This window comes from Cydia fagiglandana, chromosome 8 (assembly GCF_963556715.1).
Source record: "Cydia fagiglandana chromosome 8, ilCydFagi1.1, whole genome shotgun sequence".
Classification (NCBI taxonomy): Eukaryota; Metazoa; Arthropoda; class Insecta; order Lepidoptera; family Tortricidae; genus Cydia; species Cydia fagiglandana.
In genome coordinates, this window is record NC_085939.1 from 1,880,152 (window position 1) to 1,894,730 (window position 14,579).

The 14,579-nt window shown below is 33.8% G+C and overlaps 1 protein-coding gene across 6 annotated transcripts in view; it reads left to right on the forward strand.

Annotated features, from left to right (window-relative positions):
• LOC134666414 (vascular endothelial growth factor receptor 1) overlaps positions 1-14,579 on the forward strand; it is a 71,726-nt gene that overhangs the window by 10,612 nt on the left and 46,535 nt on the right. For 3 of the 6 annotated variants that reach the window (XM_063523548.1, XM_063523544.1, XM_063523547.1), the window contains exons 2-8: positions 3,867-4,214; positions 4,326-4,441; positions 5,501-5,669; positions 8,347-8,495; positions 9,112-9,271; positions 9,912-10,023; positions 10,377-10,561. In XM_063523548.1, the coding sequence (XP_063379618.1) occupies positions 3,867-4,214; positions 4,326-4,441; positions 5,501-5,669; positions 8,347-8,495; positions 9,112-9,271; positions 9,912-10,023; positions 10,377-10,561 (1,239 nt within the window). Of the gene's footprint in view, positions 1-3,866; positions 4,215-4,325; positions 4,442-4,851; positions 4,997-5,500; positions 5,670-8,346; positions 8,496-9,111; positions 9,272-9,911; positions 10,024-10,376; positions 10,562-14,579 lie in introns of those variants that run through there. The other 3 variants (XM_063523545.1, XM_063523550.1, XM_063523549.1) reach the window with 3 other exon arrangements.

The window sequence follows — 14,579 nt, forward strand, 5'->3', positions numbered from 1 at the left end:
ACCTTGGATCAATGTTATGTCTATGAATTGTAATCTTGTATCTTAGTGTAATGTTCGGTTTAATGATACTCGGGTATAAACAAAAGCAACAGGTTTATTTTAGGTGTTTTTCCATTGCGCGCTCCATACTTGTAATTGATAGCTGTTTAATAAATTTAATAATGGTATAAATGGATATATTTTTTAGGGATTTCATTTATTTGACAAGCCTCTTAAAGGACCTTTTAATTCATTAAAGGACCTTTTAATTCATTAAGTACCTATTCATATTATTAGGATAATATTTAGACCTAGACCATAACAGACCACTAGATGATTATCATTTAATCAACAATTTATCACTTTATGCTTAAAATACTAATAGGTGTAAGTAATACCACAGAATAAATAATAGTACTAGGTACAGAAGACTCACTCTTTAACAAAACGCGTCTCTAATAAAGTCTCTAACAAAGCAGAGATATGGCCGCTAGGTGGCGACAGCGCCACGCGCGGCTTATGGCGAACCCCAAAATTGGGGTCGAACAAATGAACTTTTAGCTACCTTTTCCGGACACATTCCATTAAATAAGTTTGCTCATCTGATGAGGAAAGCAGAGTCGCCCAACTGCGATATCTGCGACTCTGTGGAGGATGTATAGCACTTCTTAATGGCATGTGTTCGGACTCGGGACAAGAGGGCACAATTATTTGAAGCTGGGGGCTATACAGCAACAGATGTTGGGGTTTTCCAGTCGATATTGGCGGAACCCCTATCTAAACATGCGAAGTTCGTGTACCATTTCTTTGATATCTAGCAACACTAATGTAATGTAGAGTAATGTAATGTAGAGGCCCAACGGAGCCGACATGTCCCATAGATAAAGGCTCCTTCTAAATACGTAGATTTAAAAAAAAAAAAGCTACCTGTAGCAAAGCGACGAAATCGCGGAGTGAGCCACGCCTGGTAATACAGTATGACTTCAAACTGTCATCAGTCATATAAAAATATAATAACATTGAATGGATTAGGTAGCAAGTAATGCGCAGGGAAATGGAGAATTATAAAACTTAGAAAAGTTCGGTTATGTTTTGTAAATTGCTATCAAATACAGTTGTCGAAATAACGGTGACAAACAATTATCAATAGTTTAACGGTTTATTAGATTTGAGATAACGCGAATAATAGGCTCTCCGAAACATGTCCCGCGAGTAGGGTTGCCAACCGTACTATATTATATAGTATTGTACTATATTTTGGCTCTCTGTACTATATACTTTTGGAAAAATATATGGTACGCTAAAATACTATATTTCCGATTAATCGTAGGTATATAGTCGCACCAAACAAAGTCTGCAGCGGATTTGATGGCCCACGCAGTGTAAGTGTTATGTATACGTCATCATTTCATAGAAGTTTGATGTTTAAAATGACACTTGCACTGTGTGGGCTATCAAAATCGCTGTAGACTTTTTATGGTCTGACTATATTACACTCATGTTTAGTATTCTATCTAAAAGTACTATAATTTTTTGAAATGTACTATATTTTTGATGTCTAATTCTGGAAAATACTATATTCCAACAAAAAAAAGTTGGCAACCCTACCCGCGAGTAACCAAAAATACTAGGTTTGAAATTGAAAAATAATATACTTAAATTACATTTGCGTTAGTTAAACTTTTATATTATTTTGGGACCCAAAGTATGTACTAGGTATTTATTTTATATATTTTCATTGCCATAATTGTACAAAATGCGATAAAGACTTTATACCATCAACCAGATTTTTGAATGTAAATCTACGCATAAAAAAAGCTTGTTTACTTTTTTACACATACTTATTTCATATTTAAGTCAATTTACTAGACTGTTGGTTATGAAAGGAAATATCTCATTCTGCAATAATTTTACCATCTGCAGGATGCTCGCTCGGTCTCATATCGGACCATCCGGTTGTTAGCAACAAACACGGTTCATAAAGAAGTTAAGTAGGTACCTACATTACCGGCAACTTGAATAGGTTCTGAAGTGTATACTGACTATTTTAAGAAACATTCACCGTATAGTTGTATTATACCGGGTGTGGCCTGTAATATGAGCAAAAAATTAAACCGTAGGCTGTACTCCTCATATTGACCAACATTTGTTCAGCGACTTTTAAAAATTACTTGTGGTTTGATTTTTAATACACTTTAAATTTTATTCTAAGACGCAATGTATTGCGAATTTTGTTGTGTTTAAGGCAAAGAGTAAAGTAAGTATATAGGTAGCTTAAGGCGTGACAAGCAACGTCAATAACAATGATATGGCGTGGCGATGGCGTAAAATAGGTAGTCCAAATATTTCATAATTTTTAAAAGTTGTAGAACAAAAGTGTCACCCTTTGAGGAGTACAAGCTATGTTTTATCTAGTTTGCGCATTTTTCCTCGCTGGGCACTGCTCGTCTCCGGTTTTATGGTTGGACGGTTTCTTAAAGCGCTGACATGTAGCACATTTGGAAGGCTCACTCCTTGTACACTCCTTGATGCTGTGCCCTGATGATCCGCAATGTCCACATGTGGGCTCTGTATCTCTGCAGAACTTAGCCGAATGTCCATATTGCTGACAGAAATAGCATAAGGTTAGAAGAGTAAAGTCTCGTACAGGGCAGGAAGACCAATTTATATATACACGCTGTTGTTGTATAAGCATTCTTCTGAGTTCGGCCGTACATTCCAAAATATAGTTGCAGGTAGAGCTGTCCTTCTTGCCTGATTTGTGACTGAGTTTGACTGAGTTCATAAATACCTCTCTGGAGAAATTAGGTTGCAGGGTCTAATATGTTCTGTTCGAATATACAGTCAAACACATCTTTTTCGGGTATGTTTGTCGGTATCCCCAGCAGGATTATCTTGGGTCTCCGATTAGAATACTTTGAAATATTTTGGAGAAATTAGAATACTTTGAAATATTTTGGAGCGAAATTAGTGGTTATAAATTATATGGAGACAGATTTTAAGTTAATTATACTCGTAGTTAGGTAAAAGAGTACAGGTGTATAGGTTATACACCTGTACTCTTTTGTTAAGTAGGTAGGAGATAGATAACATTACCAATTAGAACCTAACAACTTGTCTAGATCACACGTCATATAGCTCGCAAACACGTCACTGCTGTCACTTATTGTGTTGACCTCTCATCGATTAGCACCGCGGGAATTTAATCACTTAATTGGTAATTGTTTTGGAGGTTGATATGACCAATTGTTGTAGTTCATTTGTTGAACCTGTAGGATTAATTTGGTGAATGTAGACCGCGCCCGCGCCGCGCCCTACGTGCGCAACGCTAATTAATGGATCGGATAGGACACGAGTGGCTACCAGCTCGTGTTACAACTGCCATCGCCGTTAGTAGTACGGGTTCTTAGCTCAAAGTACGGTTGCCATCAAATATACCTACACGCCTCTATTGTCACGGCGTTAAAGCGCTTGTTCAGATATTTTTGAGCACCTTGGCCGCTTCAATATACCTACTAATTATAATGGCGACTGTACAGTTGCAACCGGAAGGAAGCATAAAAGATTGCGTGCACGTATTTACCGTATGTTGGTATACAAAAAAGTGAACTGTAGTTAGATTTATTTACCTACAACTCGTCAAGTGGTTGTGTTGTGTCCCCCTCTTTCATGTCCCAATTTCCACTTTTTCATTATTTTGAGAAACGGTTGAATTTACTACAAAATTTCCAATAGGCAAAGTAAAATATGAGTATGAGCATTCCTCACATTGTCAAATTAATTTAAAAGAAACCTTTTTTAAAGTGAAGTTGCAAATAAGTACCTAATTTGAAAGTTTGGCTCATAATTTTTTTCAGTACCGATATGAGATTGATTATCATTTTCAGATGCTCAACAAATAAGCGGTCCTATTATTATATCACCTAACGAAATATTACTACAAAATAAACAAAACTATACCATTCACTGTAAAGGGAAAAGGCCAATAAATTTTACAATACAAGAAGCGGCAGAGGACGAAGACACGGATTTTAAAAAGATACTGCGAAAGGTGGCTCCGTCCGATAACGAGTACGAGTACGAAATAGCGTTAGATTTGTTCAGCGTGGATCCCTTCGCTGTAGGCTACTACGCCTGCCACGACGATCAAGTCGACCCGTCGCAAATATTTACCGATCTGGTCGAGGAACCGACCAACAATGAACACATCTCATATACGTACGTCTACGTGAATGGTGAGATCAAATTTTTATATATCGGTCTCATTCGTATTCGAATCGACCCTAAACGATACACTGATTTCGCAAATAGGATAGATAACCAATTTATTAATGTCGTGATTTTAGATCCCCAAAATTTAATAGCGCCAATGAGAGAAATCGTTTATGTGGTGAAACCTGGTGCCAAGACAATTATTGAATGTAGACCCACGTTTCCTGACGTACAAGTTAATTTAACTATGGTATGTATATAAATTAGACTTAGTACAATAGTTGCGTATTTAATCAAGTACACTAGAGTATTTACTTATTATTATTTTATTTATTACAAGTTAAACTTATGTTTTCTAACTTGTAGTGGAAAAATTTAACAAAAAGTTCGTGTTCCTTACAACATTTGCATGTTAGGTACCTACTAAATATTAACAGAGAATGATCACGCCTTTGCTGTACAATACAAATATAAATGATCGCTGATTTTGTATAAAACTATGTAATTTTGAATTAAATATTTTGTAGTTGTACTACTTATTTGCATGAGAGATACTTTGATACCATGAAGGGCGAAAAAAAATAGCTTTTAGCTAGATAAATTAATCTCAATGGCATGGTAATCACTTGCATTAAAGGTCATTTCATCATTAATACACAGGAATTCATTAAGAGTCAATATAATGCTAAAATGGGATACATCTTAGATACAACCGACACTGTGGACTTAGAGCCGATGACAGAACTGATATGTGAATTTAGCAGGAACGGGTTACGAAACCAAACAAAAGTGTATTTGGATATAAGTAGGTGTCTAAAACGTGCTAATTTTATTTTACTTACATAGTACTCTTGCACGAAAATGGCTATTGTTGTGAGAGTAAATAATTGCGGTATTGGTTTTTGGAATAACCTTAAACCTCCTTGTAGTGAATATTGTCAAATACTTTTATTTGATGAATAAGAACTTATTGGATTAGGTTTTCATTTTTTGATATTATAGCATTGTTTTAATAGTATGTTTAGGATACATAATGAATAGGTGACTTTATTCTATTTACAAAGGGGTGAATAAAATATGGCACATCATATTAGTGACAAAACAGAGTTTGCTTGCTTACATTTTCGTGGAAGAGTTTACGATATGTTTTTCAATTTGAACACATTTTATTCCAACAGGTACGTAAAACAAATAAAAGGAAATACTTTATTTTACCTAGTCACTGAATTTGTTAAAAATTGAAAAACATTATTTATCCTGTAAAAATGTACAATACGATACTAACCTATACATGATTTATTGACGATAGAAGAATGAGACACAGCAGGTGAAATCGAATCAAAGCAAGATAGTCAGAATAAACAAGATTGGGTTTTTAGTGAGAGTTCGTAAGACTGACACTTACAGTTACACGTGCGAGGGGCGTCGCGGCAACTATGTCTCGCGGAAAACTGCCTACATTCATTTGCGTCTACCTAGTAAGTCATACCCAAATTGATTGTAAGGTAGAAATGACTTAATTACTTGAGGTAGCATGGTGTGGTGGTTTTATTCAGTTTTTATTTTTGTTCTGTGTATGTTGTCGTACTAATCTACCGGGTGTGGCCTGTAACACGAGCAAATAATTAAAACATAGATTGTACTCCTCAGAGGGTGACACTTTTGTTCAACAACTTTTAAAAATTATGAAGTATTTAGACTCCCTATTTTTCATACTAAATAAATATTATCTTCAATGGACGTCATCGCCACGCCATATCATTGTGATTGACGTTGCTTGTCACGCCTTAAACATAACCAAATTCGAAATACATTGCATCTTAGAATAAACTTTAAAGTGTATTAAAAATCAAACCACAAGTTATTTTTAAAAGTAGCTGAACAAATGTTGGTCAGTATGAGGAGGACAGCCTACAGTTTAATTTTTTGCTCATATTACAGGCCACACCCGGTATTTATTTGTTTGACAAATCTGTTTCATGTCGCCTGCTTCTTGCTTCCTTCAATTTCATTTTACTTTCTTTGGTGTGTTTCTGTACTTTCTGTGTTTTACTTGTCTGTGCACAAATAATAAGCCTTACTAATATTTTTAACTTATCTTTTGACTCAAGTAGGTGTATGTCATGAACAGAGAGCGCAACTTTGGTGCCGATGACAGACGTATGACGTGAAGCTAAATACAGAGTGTTGTTATCTAGATTATAGATACTTAAACAAATAACAACTTATTAGCCTCTTTAGTTTACAGATATTGAAACTTGAGTTGAGAGTTTTTATACGTAATGGCCACGTATAAAAACATAACTAACTGTCTTTGTCATGTTAAAAACAAGATTGTTGGAAATGACAACCAATTACTGTTTACTTATTTTTTTATTAGTAAAATATAACCGAAATATTATTGTTTGAAGTCGCTATGGAGTCTTTGCAGCCGTTTTTGCAGAAATTTCCTTTTCTGATTGTAAAAAATGAAAAAATGTGACCAAAATTTAACAGCAAAAGCAAGCAATATAGAGAAACATTTGAAAACAACAAAGTATATTGAACGAGAAGGAGATCGTGTCGTACGGTTTTTTAATGTTTACATAATTTTTTGTGTAAATTACCAAGCATTTTTATAAGAATTATTTATTAAGAATCATTGAGGTGTTACAATGTTGTTTTAAAAAAACATCCTATATGCGACTTAACGTCATAATGACGTCATCGGCACCAAAGTTGCGCTCTCTGGTCATGAATGTAAGTATATGTTGGGATTATTAGCAGTAACGCTAAGATAAAAAACAATTGAAGTAGGTAAACAGTTCAGTTGTTTTTAAGTGGCTTCGACGAGGGTAAGGACAAAATGGCCAGCCTTTTAAGGGACCCACTGATTAACAGTCCGCCGGACGGTACCGGCCTGTCAGTTAGAACAAAATGTTGACAGTTCCGAACAAATGACAGGCACAAATACCGTTCGGCGGACTGTTAATCAGTGGGCCCCTTTAAAATGGGTTTTAATATTGTGTAAATATAACATCAGGTGATAACCGAAACTCATTAATTACTACAAAAATCAACCTTATTATACTACTAATACGGTTCACTATGGCTATGAACTTGTGGTAAATATTGAGTTTTAGTTGTCACCTGACGATAAGTGATTTTCATAAAATACAAAGTCGTACAAAATTCTAGATAAAGACGTAAATAATTATACAAAAGCTCTTTAATATAACATAATGTTGTGATACTTATACACTGGGGTTATACAGAGATTTAGGTTCTAATTTGTTTTGTCTGTACACAAAAGTTAAGTAAATTGGTGAAATAAATGTCTACAAATGGACAGTCTAAAATTACGCCAAGATTGGAGCAATGTATGTAGTTAAGAAACAATCATTACCTAATTAGGTTCCACTATCCTTAACTTTCGGGAGCAGAAGAGACAGCTTTTATTTTTCGGCATATGTTTGGCCTCAATCTAAAGAAGGGTCACCAAGGTGAAATATAATAGTGCACGACCGCCCGCGTCAACGTTGCAGCAATAATGCTGCTGCAGTTGCCATCCAAATGTCACCTTTATTACTATAAAATTAGGAATTATTAAGACCCCATTCCCGTGCATACTAGCGCCACTGCTAAATAATCGAGATTATTTAAATTTAACGACAGGTATTTAAAAAAAGGGGGCCGCTACGGACTGTATTGTGTATTTAAGTGCCTTTTAAATACATCAAACTAGTTTCTATGTTGCTAGATTCGTCGATCTATGAACTCAAAACAAAAACGGCCGTTTTAACTTTGGACGCATACATTGACGAATCCAGCAACATAAAAACTAGTTTGATATATTCAAAAGGTACTTAAATACGCAATACAGTACGTAGCGGCCTCCTTTTTTAAATACCTGTCGTTAAATTTAAATAATCACGATTATTTAGCAGGGGCTAGCGCCCGTTGTGCACGTTGATGGGCTCTTAAAGGAACGTTTATGATTATACAACAGAAAAGGTTTAGGAGTAATTATTTAATGAGGTACTTTTCATTTGATGACCCTTCTTTGAAAAATGGTAGGAGAAATGATTTTTATCTATCTAGAGTTTTAAATGTAACATTATAAGTACTTAAGCATAACTTGTCTGTGTTGTTTTTTTAAAACGTATTACTTTGCAGCTGTTTCAAATGATGCGGTGAAACCGCAAATAGTAACCAGAGATAATAGATTCCTTGCGGGTGAGACAATATTTATGAATTGTACTGTCAACTACACTGTAAACAATGCGATCTCGCTGAGATGGATAACTCCACGGCCTTTGTCTGAGGTATGGTTGTAGTTTTTAGGTGTATTATGTTATGAAAATTTATTTTGATAAATGTTAATATGCGGCCTATATATTTATTATTTATATATTTTTGTACAATATGGATACCTACAGGATCTTTAATTCAAGTAGAGCAGGAAGAGAAAATCAGAAACTATGAGGCGTAACTATGAGGCGTAGCTAAGATTTAACAATTAAGGAAAATTCCATCATAAAAACCCATCTGGTTGAAATCGTACCCTAGAAATGTTCATATTAAAACATATTATATTACTAAAAAAAATTGCGAAGAAAGTAATTAAAGAAGCAATAGGATATCACTATAGGAGTATCAATGACCAATACAAACAAAAAAATTACTCAATTTCATTCTCAATTTTCTTTCTCATATTTATTAGTTACTGTAGTTTATTATCACTAAAATCGGCCTCATAGTTGCGAAATCAATTTAATTATATCATAAAGTATCTGATTTTCTTTCACTGTCCCATTTCAATATCACATTGAGAATAAGAAATTAATAAATACCAGTAAATCATATTATAGGATATTGTAAAATACACAATTTGACTAATATTATAGTGAATAAATATTTAGGTGTTACCTTAACTTTCAGGATGATGTGAAGTCCAATGAATATGAAATCCATACCGACATCCTATACAGAGCAATTTGGGTTAAAAATGCAAGTGAAAAAGACGCTGGAGAATATATTTGCGAAGCGAGAAAAGGAATCAGTGACATATCGACCAATACACAGAAGATGATATATCTTAGTAAATACAAATTATTACACTTTTAAAACAAGTTTTTGTCTAAAATTTCATTTTGGATACAAGCTTTTGTCCCTGATAGTGCTTTTCTTCCTATCGAGACAATTCTAACAACACCAAACACAATTAATTTGCGTTGTTATTCACAGAGTTCCCAGAGCGCTCATGTCATCAATCATCATAATATTGTATTGTCATCCTATTCACATATGTATGCAAAATTTCAGCTCAATTGGATATCAGGAAGTGGGTCAAATTAAGTTTCCAAGAGTTGCCCCACACTAACTAACTAACATCGTACATACTAAGGCCGCTTGTAGACGTCCGGTGTTTTCGCCGGACAATTATCCGTGTTCGGTGACGATGGCTTGTATTCTTGGGTGCAGTTGTCTGTAGGCACATACAAAACTAGACGTAGTTGCGTAACACGGTCCGTTGTCCGGCGAAAACATCGGACGTCTACAAGCGGCCTAACAGGGCAAGTTAAACAAAAGCTTGTAAATATAAAATTATAAATATTTCTCTTTTAAATTCGTTATTCCCTGTGACCAGTGCTTGTATAATTTTATGTACTACAATTCCGCCATTTGTACTTTATTTGTTATACGTCGTAAAGTTTTAATAAATCAATAAATAATTCCAGAGACACCATATTTGAAACTCAAACGATATGGGCCAGACAGGGCGACCACATCGAATCCACAGTTTAAGTTTGCTTTTGAAATCGACGGATACCCACCACCAGAATACAAATTGTAAGTATGTATAATTTTACATACAATTGTACAACACTTCTACTCACACTATTCTACGAGTAGAGATGAGAGTTCTACGAGGAGCGAAACTTCGGTTGTATGGGAGCGGCTTTATGAGAAAAGTTGTGGAAACGATACTATTATTTTAACCATTTTATCTTAGTCCTACTACTATGAAAATATATATGTGTTGAATGATGAAATATGAATGCATATACCTATTTTTTAATTTTCTTTCTATTCTATTCAACTTACATATATACCCAATGCAGAGTATTCTCCTATGCCCATTTTGAGGTAATAATGTGTGTTCTATTTCTTTGTCGGGATTTTAAATGTTATTTTAATTTCAGTATCAAAAATAACAACACGAGAATTAATAATGGCACTAAGTACAAAATAGAACAAAACAAAAATATAAAAATATTACACGTGTTAATTGTTAATGATGTGGACATTACGGACACAGGAGATTACACAGTGGAGGCAACTAATGCTAACGGTACACAAAGACTGACCAACCATTTAAATGTGATGGGTAAGTAGTTGAGAAATAAGGAATGAAAAATAATAACTTCCATGACAGAGAGCTGATAGAATAGAACTTTATTACCTATATATTAGCTCAATAGTGGGACCGGATTTTTGCACTATAAGTTTTGATAATTCTAAAGTTGAAAAAGTGATACTTATCTGATATGGGACATATTTTTAAGCATATTTGCAATATATGATGAAAAGTTAGAACGAGCGTTAGATATAAATTAGGTATTTATATATTTTTAGTAATGATTTTTTAATATTGAATTAAAGTGCAATGTTTAAGTTCCATTGTTTATAATATGTATGACGCTTTATAATGTAAAATTATTAGAAATTTTTTTAACGTGCTTCTTTGTCAAACTACAATTAGCTTATTATTTTGTCGATATTGAATTAAAGTTTAATAAATCCACAACAACATATCTCATTTTTTAAGTTAATAGGCAAGCTAAAAAGCTAGAAGAATAAGATATATGCTCTAGAATTAATATGCGTTTTTTGTCCTATAAGATCTAATATTGAATTAGAGTCTGTAAAAATAAGTCTATTACTATAAAATAATATACGCAGCCATATTATGGAAAGTAAGAAATTTCTGCGTGTAGCTTGCATTGTAATAGTAAAATCTAGTTAAAAAGGCGCGAAATTCATACATACGCCGCGCTGGTCCGTCAGTCGCCGGCGCGGCGCTCGAGAGCCTATCATAGCCAACCTATACTTCGCCCCTCGCCCCACCTCCCGCTCAGTAACACTGTCTGTCTTTTCTTATCATTCATTTGTTTGTTTACCGTGCACATGTATAAATTAGATGCGGACATTACGTGAAATTAAAATATCTTATTACGTAAAAATACCTACAGCTGGTCAATCAGATCTTGGCAGTAGAAAGAGGCGGCAAATTTGAAAAATGTAGGCGCGAAGGGATATCGTCCCATAGAAAATTTGTGCTTCGCGCCTTTTTTTAGTGACAAGATTTGCTTGACCAGCTATATTTTATTATCTTGACTAATATTGTAATAAAAATGTACAAGATATTCACAACTATTTTTTACTATACATAGTTTGTAAAAAGAACGTCTCATTTCAAACATAGACAGAGAGAATCATCATACTATCTTTGACTTACACTAGTACTAGCACCCAAAAGAAAAGGATGAATATAGTTTTTTGTTTTTATTTACTGACAAATGGTTTGACCAACTATACCTATTTCTGGTTCCTATTGTCATGTCCTGTCCTATTCAAGGTCAATATCATAATATGTATATTATAAACCAACTGCTCAATATTACACGGTATACATCTTGAATATACAATAAGGTAAGTGAGGCCACTTACCTTATTGTATATTCCGTGTGGGCCGTATATGCCCATATACAGCCCACCTTAAATTAAAATGATTTTTTTTTAATAAACAGGATATGAAGTATGAAAAACTCACTCAAATAGGTTTCTCATTTATTTAAGTTTCTTCATTATACCAAAATAGTTATAAAAATATTACGATACTCTTGGAAAATATACCTTAAAAGTCCTATTATGGGCCTTATTGAACACTAGCAGTGTATTACTTAATCCCGCAAAAAATAATCATTTTGACAGTAGGTAATAACAGATTTTATTGTTTTTAACTTAAGAGTTATACATATATAAATAACAATATTTGATACTTCATAACAGGAGGATTTATTTATAATAAGTGAAAATAATTATTTTGGGCCTTAATAACTAAAGATATAAAAATTGTCTAGTTTACGCGAAAATAGTAGGTAACTAAACATAAATCTTTATTAGTTATAGTAGTATCATCTTTTAACATCTGGGGGCACGGCAGTGCCCCTGCTAAGACGAGCAAAGCGCAAGGGCACTATCTACCTTTTCTCGAAGCGCTTCGTCGTTTTTTGGAACCCTCATAACTTGGGGTTGGATTATACCAGATAAACAAAGTTCTCGGACTTATTAAGCATATCAATTGCATAGCTCTTATACTTTAGATTTTATTCATATCTAAAAACTTCGATTTCGTCACTGACTCACTCACTTGATGATCATCAATACCGGGTACTTCCTGAAGTCCTCAAGAAGCTGAAATTTGGTATGTAAGATAGTTTTAGTACACAAACAACAAATAAATTCAAAAACTTGAAATTTTTTATACCTAAGGGGATGAAGAGGGGGTTTAATTTTGTATGGGGAATCAATAATCGCTGAACCGATTTAGTTGAAATTTCGTATGTAGATAGGTATTGTTATGGGGAAGGATATAGAATAGATTTCAACCTCAAAGTTTACCCTTACGGGGTGAAGGCAGATTTTAACTCCAAAGTTTACCCTTACGGGGTGAAGGGTTTATATGGGGAATCAGTAAGAAGTACATTGTGTAACAGATGCCCCCAGATACTTATTTCAGGATTTTTAATAGTAAATCACCCCCAACCCTTTAAATTAGGGCATGGAAGATTGTCATAAGCAACTTACAAAAAGAAGTGAAATCCCACCAAAAACATTTTGATTTAAAATGTTGCCCAAACGAAACCATAAGGCTCGCACTGTCAAAAAGTTATCAGATCTCTTGCCAAGCTTCTAACTCTACAAGCCCTCTAACTTTACTAGCCCTACACCAAAAGTATGTGGCTTGGCCGTTTCATTTCTACAAGAACTACTGTAAGTATAATACAAAAACCGCCCAAATGCGAATCGGACTCGCGTTCCAAGTTTACATTACACAATTTTAACAATATATATGAGTAAAATGTCTTTAAAAAACCCGTAGGGATCGGAAAACTAGGTACTTAAGTCCGACTCACGCTTGACTGCACATTTCTAATAGGTTTTTCTGGCATCTATAGGAAAAGAGCTAATATGTGTATTTTTTTCATAATTTTAGACCCAGTAGTTTCGGAGATAAGGGGGGGGGGGGGGGGAATGGTCATTTTTTGCGTATTTTCTTAAATAACTTCTAAACTATTTATTTTAAAATTATGAAAAAATATATCTGAGGTTCTCACAATGAGCCCCTTAATTTGATATATAACAAGATATAGTGTTTTTTTCTTCTATTTATCATTCATCTCAAAAGTGACCCCTTTATTTGTGACGTCCCACGGTCAAAGGTACCTTATGGCGGGTATGGAGTTATGCATACCCCAGTAATCTACAATAAATAAGCTATCAATAATACAAAAGAAGAGATATGATTTTTTGAAAATAATGTTGTGAAATGAGCAACTTTACGATACAGAAGTTTTAAGTTTAGCCGCCTAAAAAACTATGTTCCTGCAGTAAGTTACATAGTTGACTACAAATAATAATACCTTATATATCTGAGATTTAGAAAATGTTGCGACTTGTTCTGTAATGCAAATAGAAACCTTTGATATCGACTGATTTATGTGTATACTAACCAGTCTCTTGAAAATAAAGTTTTATTTCATTTTCACGATTGATTGCAATGAGCTCTCTAGATTTAAATTTTATCTATTAGAAAACGACACTGAGAGACAGTTTAAGCAAAAAACAATACCGATTTAGAGGTGAAAATGTATTTTCTGACTTTTTCATATAAAATCAGATAATTGAATATTTTTACTTTTAATGTAACACACAATCAATTTTTCTGAGCACATAATATGAAAGAAATTCTGTCATTCAAATGAAATAAATCCTAAAACCCCAACTAAATACTATATTTAACCCCTTATGCCACTTTAAACTTACATAACAATAACAGTATTTGCTCCATATATTTACGAAAAGGTACCTTATGGAAATAAATCTAATAATACATCACTACAAAACATCAATCACATTGAAGCTTTTATCTTTTATGAATAGAAAATATTAATTTACATTAAACTGCCACAAAAATTGGTTCTTCGTCATAATAATCTTAAAAAAGACCAATAATTTGTATGTAATGAAAAGGTACCTTGTGGTTAAGTTACATGATGAGGCATGATGATGATGGAACAGTTAGGATAAACTAATAATATTTTGTGGTAAAGATATTATAA